Source organism: Carlito syrichta, unplaced genomic scaffold (assembly GCF_000164805.1).
Source record: "Carlito syrichta isolate Samal-C Ts95f unplaced genomic scaffold, Tarsius_syrichta-2.0.1 Scaffold306749, whole genome shotgun sequence".
NCBI classification, from domain to species: Eukaryota; Metazoa; Chordata; class Mammalia; order Primates; family Tarsiidae; genus Carlito; species Carlito syrichta.
The window spans coordinates 108,528-125,341 of NW_007250845.1; the positions used below are offsets into that span (position 1 = coordinate 108,528).

The 16,814-nt window shown below is 52.9% G+C and overlaps 1 protein-coding gene across 2 annotated transcripts in view; it reads right to left on the bottom strand.

Moving 5' to 3' along the window:
- Positions 1–3,029: 3,029 nt before the first annotated feature.
- ADCK1 (aarF domain containing kinase 1) overlaps positions 3,030–16,814 on the bottom strand; it is a 96,975-nt gene continuing 83,190 nt past the window's right edge. For both annotated transcript variants that reach the window (XM_021715152.1, XM_008063326.2), the window contains 4 exons: positions 12,272–12,421; positions 10,921–11,118; positions 5,242–5,435; positions 3,030–3,751 (listed from right to left, as the gene is read on the bottom strand). In XM_021715152.1, coding sequence (XP_021570827.1) covers positions 3,580–3,751; positions 5,242–5,435; positions 10,921–11,118; positions 12,272–12,421 — 714 coding nt within the window. In that variant the 3' untranslated portion in view covers positions 3,030–3,579. The remainder of the gene's footprint in view (positions 3,752–5,241; positions 5,436–10,920; positions 11,119–12,271; positions 12,422–16,814) is intronic.

The following is a 16,814-nucleotide window of genomic DNA, read 5'->3' on the forward strand; positions in this document are numbered from 1 at the left end:
TGGGCAACTTGGCGAGACCTCATCTCTATAATACAATTTTTTAAAAGAAAAAAAATTAGCCGGGCACCTGCAGCTCCAGTTACTTGGAAGGCTGAGGCAGAAGGATCGCCTGAGCCCAGCAAGTTGAGGCTGTGGTAGCCATAAGCATGCCACTGCATTCCAGCCTGGGTGACGGAGTGAGAATCACAAATCAAAAAAAATAAAAATACAAAAGAGAAAACGCTCTTCAAAGTAAGCTGGCCGTGCCTTCCTAACAGACATTGGGAGGAAAACGTTGCAGGATTTTACTGGAAAGCACCAAACTCAAATCAAGGCCAGCCCACACGGCAAGTCCCTCAGGAGAGGGAATCAGGATGGAGCCCACCTGAGCTATCACTGAACCACAGAGACCAGGAGAGAGGGTTCTCCAGAGGATCCAGACTCCAGAGATGATGGAGTCCTAGCCTGAGCATAAAGTCCAGACCAGCAGCCAGTCGATAATAGCACACCTCAGCCCAAGCACAGCAAAAGAACACACCAGAGTGGTTGCAGTGTCACAACTTGTCTGATCTTCATCCTGACAAATCCCTGGGATTTCCCGAGTGACTGGTTAATTTTGATTATTCGTGGTGTGCCTCTTGGCTCACACCTGAGTTTATACTAACTAGATGACTCTGGATAGGATGAAATCAACCTAACCTCCTACAGGGAGGGAAAGTTCATTCATGTGGTCATGATTCAATCAATCGCACCCATGTGATGAAACCCCAACAAAAACTCTGGACCAAGGGTGATGCCAAAAGAGTGATGTCCCTTGATCCCATGGGGAGAGGACATGGAAACTCTGCATCTAGGACCTCCCAGACGGCCCCTCCACGTCTCTTCATTTGGCTGTTTCTGAATTGTATCCTTTATAATAAAACTGAATCACAAGTATAGGGGTGCCAAAAATGTATACACATTTTAAGAGACATTATCTATATATTACTTTTGTTCCCCATAATCAGAAATGTCCAGATGCTGGTGGTAACCACTCTGAACACTTCTTGTAATTGTAGAAGTCATATGTGACTTGTATTCATCTTTTGTTATTGGTACATATTGAGTATTACAATTTTAATAGTTTTTTCCTTTCTAAAAATGTACATACTTTTTTTGGCACCCTTTGTATGTGCTTTCCTGAGTTTTTTCAGTCATTCTAGCAAACTATAGACCCTGAAGGGGTCTTGAATTCCTGGGCAAATTTGTAGTCAGTTGGTCAGAAGTACAGGTGGTCTGGGGACCCCCAATTCTGTAGCTTGTATCTGAAGTGAGAACAGTCTGATGGGGAACTATGCCCCTAAGCCCAGAGTGTCTGCTCTAACTGCAAGTGGTCATATCAAAACTGGACTGCAGAATTAGAGTAGGGTCCAGGTGCCTCCTGTCTTAGGCCTTGGGGAACACCTGGACTCCTCAGTCCACATCTTCCAGGACTCTTCGTCTCCTTTACTCATCTACTCCCTCCCCCTACTCCACTCCACTCCTAGAAATCCAATTTCCTTTGAAATCAGGACACTTGAGACCAAACTTAGGCACAGGAGATAGCCCAAGGAGCAAGAGTAATGCTACAGCACGGTGGAATAAAAAACAGAGCAAAGGCCACCACTCAGTAGCTGTGAGACCACAGGCAATTTAGTAAACCTCTCTGAGCTTTGGTTCCCACCTCCGTAAGACAAGACTAATGACCCCTTCCTCATAGAGCTGATGAGACAATTCAATGATATATTTCCAGAGCCTGACATGGCCTCAATAAACATCCACCTCTTCCCCTCCTGTCTTCTTACTGCCCTGTATGCCCAACTCTTCCTGCCTCTCTGCTCTCCCTGGATAACTATTCTGGGTGCAGGGCCCATTGGCACCCTGCTGTTATTTTAGATCTCAGGGCAGCAGGAAGCCAACCATTATACCCAGATGGAAAAGCAAGTAACCATTACCTTGAGCAGAAAGGACACTGATATTTACTTTGGTGGCTATAAAAGACACCATAAAATATAATATGCAGCATGCACCCTCATGATTAATAACAGATATGGCAAATTATTCCCTCGGGTCCCTGGGTGCATCCAACTGGTCACTAAGAACAATTAATTCTTTAGGAAACAAAAGAATAGAGAGTCGTCTCTGGTCACTGAAAAATGTGCTTGTGGTGCAAATAAGGAGAACAGAAAATGAGGCTCAAATTCAGGGTTTTCTGCTCTTGTGAGTGGGGGGAAGTAAGATCAGGGAGACTCAGGTATAATAAGCATCTGTCCAGTCAAAGTTGAGACTGGCTGGATCGGGGCTTTTGGGGGGCTGGAGACCATGCAGACACAGGAGTCAGGGGATGTCCCAGAAACAGGAGCAGGGAACCGAGCTGGAGGCAGGGCAGTGGTGGCAGCAGGCAATGGGGTAGAACACAGTTCAGATGAGTGACACAGATTTCGGAGTGGAACTCTAGCCACAGTGTCCAAGGTCTCAGCACTAATATCCCCAGAGGACGAGGTGGACCAGGTAGAATCCCAGAACTGAAACTCAGGTCACTGAGTGAGAACCAAAGGGTTAAGTTGGGAGAAAATGAGTAGAAACAGGTAGGTGTCCAGGCCACAGGAAATGAGGCAAGAGCTGGGGAATTCCAAGCCCAGAGTTTCAGCTAAGCCTGAGTCCTTGGTCTTGGGCTTCCTAACTTCTTCATCCAAGGTCTCAGAGTCACCAAGAAGCAGGAAGCGGTCCCACAGGGGAAGTGGCCCTGCAGGTTGGAAGGATTACAGAGGCAAAAAGCCAAGCAGAGGGTCACATTGGACTTGGCGTTCAGGTTCAGTCTTACCAGATGGCCACTGTGGAGTTGCTCCCAACTTAGAATACAGCTCCCACCAGCCAAGCCCTGACCTTCTGCTTCCTCCGTCTCCCTGGCAGCCCTGAGGAAGCAGCAACCCAGAGGAACCACAGCCTTCGGTAGGGACCACAGGCACATTCTGGACGGGCATGTGATTGGGGTTAGCTGGGGGTGCTGATGGGTCAGGATGGACAAACCCTGCAACCTTGAAGAGGTTTTTATTGCAACACAGTACAGAAAACAGCAAGGGGTCACTGTGATGGCAGTGAACTCACGGCTGCAACAGAATCTGCCACCAGAGGCCAAGCCATCTCACTGGGGTGTGACTTCCTCTGGGGAGGGACAAGCAGGAAGAAAACCTGTTCTCTAGTCCCATGAGAGCCACATTCCCCTCTGACAAAATCAACTTCCGTACAAGTTCAAGGAGCCCTCTTTGGCACCCATGACCCATCCTGACAACAGAAAGGGTCACCAGAAGTGGGGGACATCTAACCTAACGGATCATACCAGGAGTGGGAGAGTAAGCTGCATGTCTTCTCCTTGGAGAAGAAGCGAGATCTATTCCACACCCGCTTGTGGGCCCCAAGACAAGGGCGACATGTGGGAATTCCAAAAGTGGAAGACGATGGTGCCATGACAATGACCTCAGGGTTGCAGGCCCCATGTGGCAACGTGGGCAACTGGGGAAGACAGGATGAGGGACTGAGGAGTGCTAAGACACCAGCCCAGGGCCGCACTGGCAAGGCCCCTCAGTGGGGAGCAGGAAAGAGCCAGCAAAGCAGAGTCGAGAGCCAGCCGGCCAGCCTCAAGCTCTTCACACGCAGGACGAGCTCGTACAGATCAATCTGACACAGGTGGAAGGCCTCGCTGAGGGAGATCCGGGTCCTGCTGAGGAAGGAGCAGGTGTTCTTCTTCTGGTGCCTGGGAGGAAGAAGAAAGAAGACTCACTAGCTCTGTGTCACGTAGAAACCCTGAAGACGGTGGCTGTGGCCAACCAAGCAGGGAACTCATGGCGGCAGCAGAGTCTGCCCCCAGAGGCCAAGCCACCTTGCTGAGGCATGACTTCCTTTGGGAGAGACACGGCAGGCAGAGAGAACCTGTTCTCCAGCCCCTTCAGAGCTACACTCCCCTCCCACAAAATCGACTTCCATACAACTTCAGGGTTCTTTGACCAAGCTTTGGCCAACCAAGCAGTGAACTCATGGCTGCAACGGTGTCTACCCCTGGGGACCACTCTTGGTTACATGATCATACCACTGGCTAAGCCAGGGCCAGATGAACTCAGATATTCCAAAGGAGTGTTCACATACACAGGATAGGCAAAAATAGTGGTTTTACAGGGCATCAGAGATCTGACACACCCACTGGGTAGAACATTCCAATGTTTCTTTTCCCAAAACTATAATAAACATGGCAATCCAGAATCCCCAAACTCAAATATAATCAAGGTCTTCTCAAACTTTCTGAGGATAAGAATCACTTGGAAACCTGGTCAGGTGGTCCTGGGAGGCTGAGGCCATTACAGATTCTGCCCAGCTCAATCCCTTCCTCGCCAACAAAAGGACATGATGAAAATTGGTGTTTATGATGATGACCTATTCAAGACTGCATTTCCAGAACCCTCTGAGGAAGAATAAATCATGTCATCCCTTTCCGTGTGCAGTATATTTTGTTGTAAACTAATTTGATATTTGGTAGTGGGCACGTGATATATGTGGGCAAATCTCCCTCCCCTAGACAGCTCTCCAGAGGGACCCATCCCGTGTCTGGGATGGGTGGACTGGGAGTTGAGCACAGTGCAGGCCCCCTCTTTTGGGCAAGAGAGCATTTAGCCAGAGCATGCCCTTCTGACATGTTAACCCCTCAGTTGCAGGACCTAGAATGCTCACTCCTCTGGAAATGCTTTCCTGAGGAAGCACGCTTCTCTCCCTCATGAATACCCAAAGATGCTGAGGCATCTGAAAAGATCAGACCCCGAGAGGGTCTGCTGGCCACACTCTCCTAAGTCCGTCTCACCTGCAGGAAAAAGAACACTGGTCCGCAGAGTCCCAGACCCATTAGAGGAGAAATACCCAGCGGGGCTTCCTGATCCCAAGCCCAGGAGACACTTGGATGGGGCGGAGACTCTTGGAAAACAGTGTGCACGTTCCTGAGGGCAAGACCCCCCCCCTCCGGAAAGCTGGACTGGGAGGGTGAGGTCCCAGAACCCACCACAGGACAAGTACAGGCAGTCCCAGGACCACCCAAAACACTGCCGAGGCATTGGCGAAGGGACTGGAGCGGCTTTTTGCCCCTTACTTTTCCCGCGGGGAGAGCTGGAGGTTGGGAAGCTGAGGCAGGGTCCTGCGGACAGGTGAGGGAAGCCGAGGCACACGTGGGACCCTGGGGCAGGTCCGGGAGCCCGCACTCACTCAGCCAGTGCCCTGACGCAGCAGCGTGACATGTTGAGGAAGGAGCTGGCGCTAGCGCGGGTGCCCAGGGCAGCCTCGATGCCCCGCAGCAGGTCGTTGGTTTTGAAGATGAGCAGCATCTGGCGTGGCACGTGGTTGAGGAGCTGGCTGATCTCAGGGAGGTAGTTGGCCGCGTTGTTGCGGATCTCTGAGTCCTGAGGCAGCGGTGGGGAGAAACGATGGATGGTCAGAGTGGGCGGTGGGGCCATGGGGCCAGGGGTCCAGCAGCCTGTGACCGGAGGGGCTGCAAGGAAGCCCCAGGGGGGAGCTCCAGGCACAGCTGTCGGCATCGCCAGGAGCACTCCCCAAAGGGGAGTCTAGGGCTGGGGATGCTGGTTCACGCCTATAATCCCAGGATTTTGGGAGGCTGAGACAGGAGGATGACTTGAGGGCAGGAGTTTGAGACCAGCCTAGGAAACATAGGACGATCCCATCTCCACAAAACATCAGAGAATAATCAAACAAGCAGAGAAGTCTAGCACGATGGGCTGTGTAGCCTGAAGAACCTGGAGGGGATGTCTCGGCCCAATTCCTGACAAGCACAGGACACATCGAGAGGGGCAGGTACTCTCTAAGGCTTCTCCACTGACCACCAGCTTCAGGTTGGGCCCAGGAGGAGTCCTGGAAGTGGTGCCAGCTGAGAACTGCCCCTGCCCCCCACATGCCTCCACCTCCCACCAGCCAAGCCCAGGTTAATTCAGGGCACAGGCCTGGCTTCCTGACCCCAATCCGACGCCAAAGCCCTGTAGCCCTGCCCCATATCCAGCACCCACCAGCCTGGCCCCAAGGTCCCGAGGACCCCGGTGCAGTACCTAGGGCTAGCACTTCGCTGGTCATCTCCACAGCCCTTGCCCTGCCTGGTGTGTAAGTGTAGGGTCTGCCTTCCCTCCTGTCCCGGTCCCTGTCCTCTGCTCAGCTCTAGGCAGGTAACTGCCCCCAGCCAGAATCCTGAGTGTGACAACGTGACTCTGAGCCCTTTTCAGTCTCCGGAAAAATGACGACGATGACGATGGTGACAGAAGTGACGAAGACGACGATGATGGTGACGATGACGGTGAGGATGGCAATGATGACAACAGTGATGATGGCGGTGACGGTAACAGGAAACACACACTGACCATTTGCTAAGGGAGCCAACCACTGACAGTGCTCACATGTCTTCGCTTATTTAATCCTTCCTACTACCCTATCTGGCTGAGTGTGTTAGCCCCATTTCAGATGAGGAAACTGAAGCACCGAGGCATTAAGTAATCTGCCCAAGGTCCACAGCAAGTAAGTGGTGAGTCAGGGGCTAACCCGGGCAGGCCACCTCCCGAGCCCGGACCCTCCCCACCTGCCGACACTGCCTCTCCCCCTCACAGCCGGGCTGCGTGACCCTGAGTGAGTCCCTTCATCTTATTCGACTCAGTGTCCTCATCCAGAAGCTGGGGATGCCAGTAACCCCTGTGCGCACCTCCCAGCAGCAACACAAGGGTCATGAGAGACGAGGTTTGGGAAAGCGCTTGGTGCCAGAAAGCGACGAGGGGTCCAGGAGTGCGGCCAAAGGCTTCTCCCCAAGCTGCTTTCCACAGCAGAAACAGACCTCACCATCCTTTCAGGAGTACGTGTTCTGCTGATAACTAAGTCGCTGCAAAGCTCGAAATGTCTCTCAGGCAGGAGCTATCAGACTGGAACATCGCAACATATAGCCAGACACTAAGAGGCGTCTGCTGCCACAGCCACAGGTCGCCCTGCTTGAGAGTTATGGTGGGACCCGGTCCCCTCACCATGGGGACCCCCCTCCACAAGGAAGGAACTGGCCTGGCCCTGGTCCCCCTCAGCACCATCATCTACCCAGGCCAAGCCCCGAGGACGTCTCTTTGAGCAGGACAGCCTCCAAGCTTAGACACATCCTGACGGCAAGTGTCTTGGTAGAGTCTGTGTGTGCCTACCCAACAGCCATCACTCCATTCTCCTTCACTCAGTTTTGCTCACTTGGCCCCTTGGGGGTCATCCTCTGCTGGAGCCCGAGCCCCTCCCTGAATCTGGATTGATCTCAGCCAAGGCTGGCTCTGAGCTCTCAGCCCCTTGCCAAGTGATGGGTTTAGGCATGGACATGTGACCCAATCTGGCCAGTAAGACAGGAGGATGAGTCTGTTGGGGACCTCTGGGGAAGGTTTTTTCTTGCTCTTAAATGATGTTCCTGCCTCTGGTCACCGCTGAATGCAGATGTCAAGCTTGGTACTGTCACAGCCATCTCGGAGCCGTGATGGAAAGCCTAGACAATCCCAAGAGTTGATCTGCTGAGTTGACCCACCTAGACCTCCTACCTGCCGCTAGGCTTCGACTTATACAGAGAACAGACTCCTTATTGTTTAAGCCACTTGCAGTTGGGGGAAACATTCTCTGAGACGCAATGTTGGAGGTTCCCTAATTCTCATCAAGAGCAGGACTCAGGAAGGCTGGGCCTGTGGATCCCACAGCGCAGCTGGTCTAGAGGGGCTAAGGTTACCCTCCATCTGGGTTGTCCAAAGTGAGCAGGTGGAGCCAGTGCCACCAAATGCCCCTCCACCAGATCAAGTCCCAGGATGACAGGGACCTTATCAAAAGATGGACAAGCCCAGGTCCCTGCCCTCCAGGCATTCACTGCGTGAGAGTTGGGATGTGCAGAAAGATAAGGACTAGGAGGAACTTGTCCCCTGAGTAACACAACACTGAGGGATGACTTTGGCAATGGTGATGAGGAGAGGCTTCCTGGAGACTTATGGCCAAGACTGGCATTTGCAGGGGCTCTTTATGAATGAATGAGAATGCCAAAAGCAAGTTCTAGCTAGTTAGTAAAACCAGGTATCATACACTGAGACCCTGCAACATGCCATGTGACCTCGTCCATCCTCCATATGTGGAGACTCCAGGATTTCCACCTTGAGCCCAGACTTCTTCGAGCTCGTCTTAACTGCCCACAACATCTCTATCTGCTCAAGACAACTACTAACCACCCCCACCTCTGTGCCCTTCCTCATCTTCCCTATGACAGGTAATGGCACCCTCCCCACCCCATAGTGCATCCTGAATAGTACCACCTGCCTCCTCCACACAGTCTCAGCCTCATCTCCCTCCCCTCAGCCCCACCTGTTTCCGTCCATCTCTGGTGTCCCCCGTGTCATCTGAGCCTCCAGGTCTCCCAACCTGGATGCCTGGTTGAGCCTCCTCAAGGATCACTACCACCCATTTCAGCCCACTAGAGAGACTCTTAAAAATAATAAGTCAGTCAGGCTCGGTAGCTCAGCCTGTAATCCCAGCACTTTGGGAGATCGAGGCGAGTGGATTGCCTGAGCCCATGGGTTCAAGATCAGCCCAAGCAACTTGGCAAGACCTCGTCTCTACAATAAATCAAAAATTAGCCAGGCGAGTAGTTTCGACTACTTGGAAGGCTGTGGCGGAAGGATCGCCAGAGTCCAGCAGGTCAACACTGGGATGGCCGTGAGCGTGCCACTGCACTCCAGCCTGGGCAACAGAGTGAGACTCCAATTCAAAAAATAAAAACAAAAAATAACAAGTCACCCAGCCTGAGCAGCATAGTGAGACCCCATGTCTACAAAAAAAAATTTTAAGATTAGCTGGATGTGGTGGCATGGGCCTGCAGTCCCGGCCACTTAAGGGATTAAGAAGGAAGGACTACCTGCGCCCAGGAGGTTGAGGCTGCAGCAATCATTCCACTAAACTCCGGACTGGGCAACAGAGCAAGACCTCAACTTAAACAAATATAACAAGTCTGAGCACCCCCTCTCCTGCTCAAAGCCTGTCCAAGGCTTTACTCTGCACTGAGAATTAATCCAAACTTGTTTCCGTGGCTGCTGAGGCCGTATGCGGTGCTCTTCTGGCTCTAAACTCCTCTCATTCCTCCATCCTTACCACACTCCGGACTTCATTAAGCTCTTTTCATTCCTGGGCCTCAGCGTGCCTAGGAGGCATCTTCCAGGCTCTTCCTGGGGCTGGTGCCTTCCTTGTCCTTTGGGCCTCAGCTTCAATGCTGACTCCTCAGTGGGGTCTTCTCTGAACGCCGCCCCTCACCTCGGCACCCTGCTTGTTTCCTCCGTGGTACCCTCAGCCTGCAGTTAGTTCACTCGCCTGATTGTTCCCTGTTTACTCTTTCATCTCCCTTAATCAGAGTGTAAATTACACGAAAGGCATGTCTGCCTGTTCATCATGGTATCCGCAGATCCCAACTCATAGTCTGGCAAAAACAAATGTTTGCTGAGTGAATGAACTTCAAGAACTATGAGAGGCACTTTACATGCACCATCAATAAAGCAGAAATTAATCCTAGCACTTTGGGAGGCCCAGGTGGGAGGACTGTTTGAGCCCAGGAGTTCAAGACCAGTCTAGGCAATATAGTGAGACCCTTCTCTACAAAAAAAAAAAATTTTTTTAATTAGCTGGGCATGGTGACAGCTAATAGTGGACAGCAGGTATAGTCCCAGCTACTCGGGAGGCTGAGACAGAAGGATCATCTGAGCCCAGGAGGTTGAGGCTGCGTCATTGTGCCACTGCACTGCACTCTAGTCTGGGTAGCAGAGCGAGACCCCTGACTCAAACAAATAAATAAAGCAGAAATTACCATTCCCATCAGCCCTATTTTTCAAAGGAGGGGGGACTATCTTCTTCTGAGATGACAGTCTTCAAAGACGTGGAGGCCCGGAGCAACTGGTGGTCATCTTTGCCACCAAACTTCCTGGAGAACGACATCAACTTGGAGGAGAGTGGAACCAAGAGATGATGAGAGATGGCCTCTTTGAGGACATCGTTTGAGAAGCTGGATATAGCCATTCCTAAAGCCACCTACCACACAGCAGCCGACAGGGAGGGCAGCTTACCTTAGGCTCAAAGAGGACAATGAGAACTACCCAAGGTCACGACAGCAGGAGGAGGAGGAGCTGAACTGCGCCCAGGGCTCTGACTACATGTAGAACTCTGTCCCTTGGTGGGCAGGGGCCTCAGTGGAGTGGAAGCCCAAGTCCATCCCCTACATGGATTTGGATAAGTCTGGGGGGGTCTGGCAAACTGACAGACGAGAGAATTCCGTGGGGGCTGGAGAAGCCTCCTGGAGGGGAGTCCACCCTGGGCCAGGAAGCACGAGCTTGCCCTGCAAGCTTCAGTCACGTGCAGAGGTGGGTATGGGGAGTTGGGGACACTTGTCTAGGTGCCGGGGGACACGAGCCACAGGTAAAGACAAGACAGGCTGTGAGACAAGAGGAGTAGCCCAGCCTGAGTGCCACCTGGAAGTGAAGGGCTCTCCCCAGGGGAGCCTTGCAGGAGCCACAGGCCGGCAGGGCACAACAGGCCAAGTGCTGCCAGACGTTGAGGCAGTCCCTGAGGGTGGATGCCTGGAATCTCGTGTGAGCTGGTTGACGCCAAGCTGCAGAAGGCTGGTTTGTCAAGGGAGCGTGACCTCGTTCCTACTCTCAGGGGACGCAGTGAGCCCCTCACCTTCCCTCCTTCCACCCAGGGTTCTGTGTCCCCTGTCACTCCATCTCATCCAGTCTGGCTCCAGTTCTGCCCCTCCTCACCCTCCAGCCTCCCAGGCTAGACTCTCAGGCCCTAGTTGGAAGGGGTCCACGTGCCATCCCCAGCCCTGCCCCCTGCATCAGAGCCCCCTACCTCAGTGGCAGTGACTGGAGCTTGGCTGATGCCCCTGTTGACCGAGTCCCATGAGCGGGCTGTCAGCATGCAGGCGAACAGTGGGTAGAGATCCCCGGCGCCCAGGCGCTGGCTGTACTCCTTCACCTGCTTCATGTCAGTCCAGATCAGAGACTGCCAGAGGTGGCAGTAGTTCAGGCGGAACTCCTCCGTGAGTACCTGTGGGGGCGGGAGCGGCGGGACCTGAGCCTCCTCTCCCCACCCGAGGTCCAGGTCTCCAGCTGACACTGACCACTGCAAAGGGGTCACTGAGACCACGCCTTCCTACAACGTCTGCTTCTCCCTGAAAGCTCAGCCATCCTTGAAGGTCCAAGCTCAAAGTGGCTGTTTGGTGAGCCTTGGTCTTGAGGGACAGAGATGGCTAACTGCCCACCAAAGCCTAGACCCTCCTCTTCTTCCTGGGCACAGGTTACTTCCAGCCTCCCTGGAAGTCAGACGTGGCCCCCTGCCTGAGCTCTGGCCCGCAGACCATGACAGAAGCTCCACTTCTAGGCTCAGCCCACAGAACTGTTCCCACGTGTGACTCTCCGAGCCCTTGCCCCACTGCTGGCTGACAGCACCCCCACCTCCAGCCAGGCCTGGGAGCAGAGTCCGCGGACTCTCCCTCCCACCCAGGACTGATGCGGGAGCTGGCACGTGAGCTTCTATTGTGTCTGCGCCATCATTCCCTTGGGGGCCACACGTGACAGCTGCTAGCCCACCTTAAGCCCCACATCCTACTTCGTGGAGCCTTTCAGAGGAGGCCCCGCTTTCAGGACATGGGATCAGGGCCCTGCAGAAAGAAGCAGAAGCCTGTCAGGGAAACCTCGCCCAGGACCATCTGCCTCATGGAGTCAAGCCAGGCCCCGGGTCCCAGACAGACAGGGCCCTCCCCAGCTTCCAGGCAAGAGCTCATGGCTCGCTCAAACCAGCTCTGCTTTGGGAGGGCAGCATCTGAGATCACCCAGCCCCGCCAGCTGCCCGTCCTTCTTCCCGTTGTACAGGCCACATCCTGGCTGGAGTGGAGTGCAGCGACCCCTGTCCCTGAAGTTCCAGCTCACACTCATGGCAGCTCACTTGCCCGGTCTGGGCTGGCCTGCGCCCCCTGGGAAGGCAGGGCCACCTACAGGCAAATTCTAATCCACTCCTCACAACAGCCTCTGAGGCAGGTGCCTACCTCAGCTCGCTGAGGAGGAAGCGGAAACTCAGAGAGCCCTGTGACAGTGAGACTGGGACAAAATGACAGCCCCGAGGGGCAGGCAGGGCGATCTGCAGCTGCCTCGACCATCCCTCCACCTCCCAGTTCTGGGCTGGTGGGAAAGGCCTCTCCTACCTGGTAAAGCCCATGGTCCAGCAGGATGACCTCTGCCTTGCCCGTGCCTGGGCGCATCCGCACCAGCACATTGCCGGGGTGGGGGTCACAGTGCACGAAGCCGTGGACGAAGATCATCTCACTGTACATCTTGCCCAGGAGGCGTGAGATCTGAAAGAGAAGGGGGTGGGTGGGAGCTCCCATCCACACACACCTGTCTCAGGGGCTTCCACTCAATCTGGTCGCTTTCATGGAGAGGCTGGAGGGGCTGGATGGGCCTGAGCGGTCGTGGTGAGAGGGATGATTTGCGATGGCCTACTTCTTGAGTTTAAATGGAAGCTAAGGTTGGGGGTGGTGGCTCATGCCTGTGAATTCCAGCACTTTGGGAGGCCAAGGTGGGAGGACTGCTTGAGGCCAGGAGTTCGAGACCTACCTAGGCAACATAGCAAGAACTGGTCTCTACAAGAGAATAAAATAAATTAGCCAGGCATGGTGGCGCATGCCTGTAGTCCCAGCTACTCATGAAGCTGAGGAGGGAAGATCGCCTGAACCCTGGAGGTCAAGGCTGCGGTGAGCCATGATCGTGCCACTACATTCCAGCCTAGATATCCAGCCTGGATAGCAGAGTGAGACCCTGACTCAAAAAAAAAAATGTAAACTAAGCACACCAATCTGGTCCCTCTTAACTTTAGTTACAGATCAAAATCTCCCAGAACTCAGAAACCAGGTGGGCGATGCCAGGTATCAAGAGTTTTTTTAAAAAGTTCCAAGGTGGTGGTATGCATGGTAAGGGAGGAGTTACTAACAGTCCCTCCATCCCCCCCAACACCCGCCCCTCACTCTCGCCCCACCCCTTACTCTCTTATCTTTCTTCCTATTTGCCCCATAGCTGAGAATAGGCTGCAAAGCTGCAGGGTCGGGGGACCCCTTCTCCAGAGAACAGGGCTGGGGCTGAGAATTGTCATCCTCTGGGATGGCCCTGAGGGTTCCAGGCCCCTCTCGCCTCTTCCCAGGCCCCACCCGCCAGAGCCCAATGCTAATCTGATTTATGATGTCTGCACAGAAGCAATGACACTAGAGAGGCCATTTAAATCATCCTGTCACTGCTGCCCTCCCTGGCGAGGCAGGCTTCTTATCTCTACTCCCTTTTTTATTAAAGCTAAAAGCCTCGTCCCAGCAAGGGAACAGCTGCTGAAGAGAGCCAGGCTGGGCCCACAGAGGGTTTGTCAGCAGCTTTCCAGGGGACAAAGAAATGCTCAGCCCAGAGAGCTGAGCCCCTGGACACATGCAGCACTTGGCATTCCTCTCAGCCTTGGCTGGACCCCACGTCTCTAACAAACATATCCCAGTCACTGGGGAGGAGCCAGGGCCCCTGGCATGGGGACCACAGGATTAGGATCTTAAATGAAGACTCACCTCCTTTCCTCAGTCTACAAAAGAAGTGCTACATGGCCAGGCCCTGCCTCCCTCTGGCCTCATCTCACACTGACACTCCAGACACATTCACTTTCTCTTCTCCAAGGACTCCATGCTTCCCCACCTCAGGACCTTTGCACATGCAATTCCCGCTGCCAGGAGCACTCCTGCCATCTCCCCTTCGCCTGGCTCACTCACCCCCTCTCTTGCAACCCCAGGCCAGCATCACCTCCCAGGGGAAGCCTTCCCTGACCTCCTAGATGAGGCTCCTCTTCCCCACACCCTCACAGGACACCATGATTTTCCTTCATGGTACCAACACTCTATTTGTGTGATGATTTGATTAGTGACCATCTAGCCCAATATCATAAAATTCCAAGACAGCTAGGACCTCTGTTGTGTTAAACAGCTTTATCGAGGTGTCATTTCTATATCATAAACCAGCTCTGCTGCATAGCCAGTGCTTGTAATGGTGCCAAACACACGACTAAAGAACTGCATTCAACACGACCGAGACCCACATCTCTCCATGTTTTTCTGGGATGCTTCCAATGCACATTCGAACCCCATTAAGCAACTTTGAATCCCTATCAATTATAACTGGCTCCAGATTAAACCATCAAGAATGAGCCTACCTTGGTCCCAACAGCTGATATCCTTATTAACAGTCCCCAAAGGGAAGGGAGGGACACATGTGGTCTTCATTTTGCAGACAAGGAACTGGCTCAAGACTTAACTTACCCAGGGCTAGAAAAGGGTCGAGCCAGGACTCAACTGGCTGAGAGACTCCACAGCCTTCTGGCAAGCACCGCTGTCCACCAGCTAACCTGACCTCTGCCCTTCTCAGTTGAGCTCTGTGACCTCCAACAAGTAGCTTATGTGCCCAGCTTCAGCAGAATGGAAATAATAACAGTGCTGTTTTGAGGGTTAGTGAGAAAGTAAATGAGATGCCACAGTGCTGTGCCCCGGTGACCTCTCATAAGTGCCCCATTGTTACTGACTCCTTCTACTGCTCCTGGAAGGTCAGTAGACTTGCTTTCATTACACCCTTTTTTTTTTTTGAGTTGGAGTCTTACTCTATCGCCCAAGTGGGAGTGCAGTTGCAGTGACACGTTCATGGCCACCACAGCCTTGACCTGCTGGGCTCAGGCCACTTCAGTCTTCCATGTAGTAGAATTACAGACACGCACCACCACACCCGGCTAAGTTCTTCTGATTTACCATAGAGACAAGGTCTCATCAAATTGCACAGGCTAGTCTTGAACCCCTGGGCTCAGGCAATCCTCTCGCCGCAGCCTCCCAAAGTGATGGGATTACAGACCTGAGCCACTGTGCCCGGCTCACTGCATCCCTTTAAGGATGAAGACGTGTCAGACACCATGCCCTCCTGCCACACCAGGTCTCCAGCCCCGCCGTGTTTCTGGGGTGAAACAGACACTCCTGTACTCAGTACCTGTTGGCATTGAGTGGGACCTTGCCCCAGGTCAAGTTCTCAGCCCCAGACTGAGATGCCAGGGGGCCTGGGGTCACTGTTTTCTATCTCCTTGGGAAGGGGCCCGGCCGAACCAGTCCTTATGGGCCAGCAAGTCCCCACCCCGGTGTCCCTGAGAACCCCTTCTGTGAAGCTCTTCTGAGCACCACAGAGCCATGCTCTGAAAGGCTGCATCTGCCAAACCAATTGCATTTATTAAGTAATCACTCATTTTTATTTGTCAAGGACGCACAGAAGGTCCAATCAGGGCTCCTGATCAGCCCAAGATAAGCAGGGCAGCCAGACTGCACCGACAGAACTCCAGCCAAAAAGGAGAGAAATGACATTTCATTTAGTCCGGCAGGCCTGTCACGGTGAGATGTACGAGCTCCCTTAAGCTTTCTGAAATGTTGCGAATCGCTCTGGGTTCTAGTGCTACACTGAGAGAGGGCCCCTAGGGGTCTGGGGATTCAGGATTGGGAAGCCCTTGCCCATGAGGAGGGACTGCCGTTGGCAGGGTCAGGAGAAACTAAAGGGGCCCACTCAGCACCCCCATCCAGCCACCTCCACCTGGGTATCCTTCCATCTGCGGGCTGCTCTTGGTGTTCATTTTCACCAGATTCCACGAAGACAAACAGGTGTGGAAAGCGGAGACAGGAGGGGGAGCCCATGACAACAGCGCTGCTCTGGCGCCATCTTGGTTCTGTCGCTTTAGGCGTGGGTGACCTGGGGGCCATGTCCCTTTTCAGCCTGGGTCTGAGTCCCTTAGTGGTTAAGTGGCATGAACCTCACCAGCTCAACTTCCTCACAGAACAACCTTGAAATTCCAGGTCAAAATACGACCAAAGGTGAGAAAGAAAGCGCTTTACATGCTAGAAGATACACACATGGGGTTGTTTTGTTTTTGTTTTTAATGCAGTAGCTATCATTTTTAACTTGGGAAAAAAATACATAACCATTATCACCCTCAAAGCATAATTTTCAGAAAACTTACAACATGGCTCATAAAAATATAGAATGAACATGTGTCAAGGATCTTTTTTTTTTCATTTTTTTGAGTTGGAGTCTCACTCCTCCCAGGCTGGAGTGCAGCGGCACAAACGCTCACAGTCACCTCAGCATCGACCTTCTCGGCTCCAGCGATCCTTCCGCCTCAGCCTTTCAAGTAACTGAAACTACAGACACACACTACCACGCCTGGCTATTTTTTTTTTATTGCTGGGATTACAGGCTGAGCCACCGAGCCCAGGCAAGGATCTTTTAACTTATTAATAAGAAGTTAATCCCAGCACTTTGGGAGGCCGAGGTGAGAGGATTGCCTGAGCCCATGGGTTCGAAACCAGCACAGGCAACTTGGCAAGACCTTATCTCTACAATAAATCAAAAAATTAGCCAGGCATGGTGGTGCATGCCTGCAGTTCCAGCTACTTGGAAGGCTGAGGCAGAAGGATCGCCTGAGCCCAGCAGGTTAAGGTTGCGGTGGCCATGAGCATGCCACTGTATTCTAGCCTGGGCAACAGAGTGAGACTCCAACTCAAAAAAAAGAAGTAAGATGGTTCAATGGGTCCAAAGAGAATTTTGAGGAAATGGGTAATTATGGGCATTTAAACAGGAATAAGAGACTAAGATTCCTAGATTAGATACAAAACCGGTTGTTGTCCTACAGGGTGTAAAAAA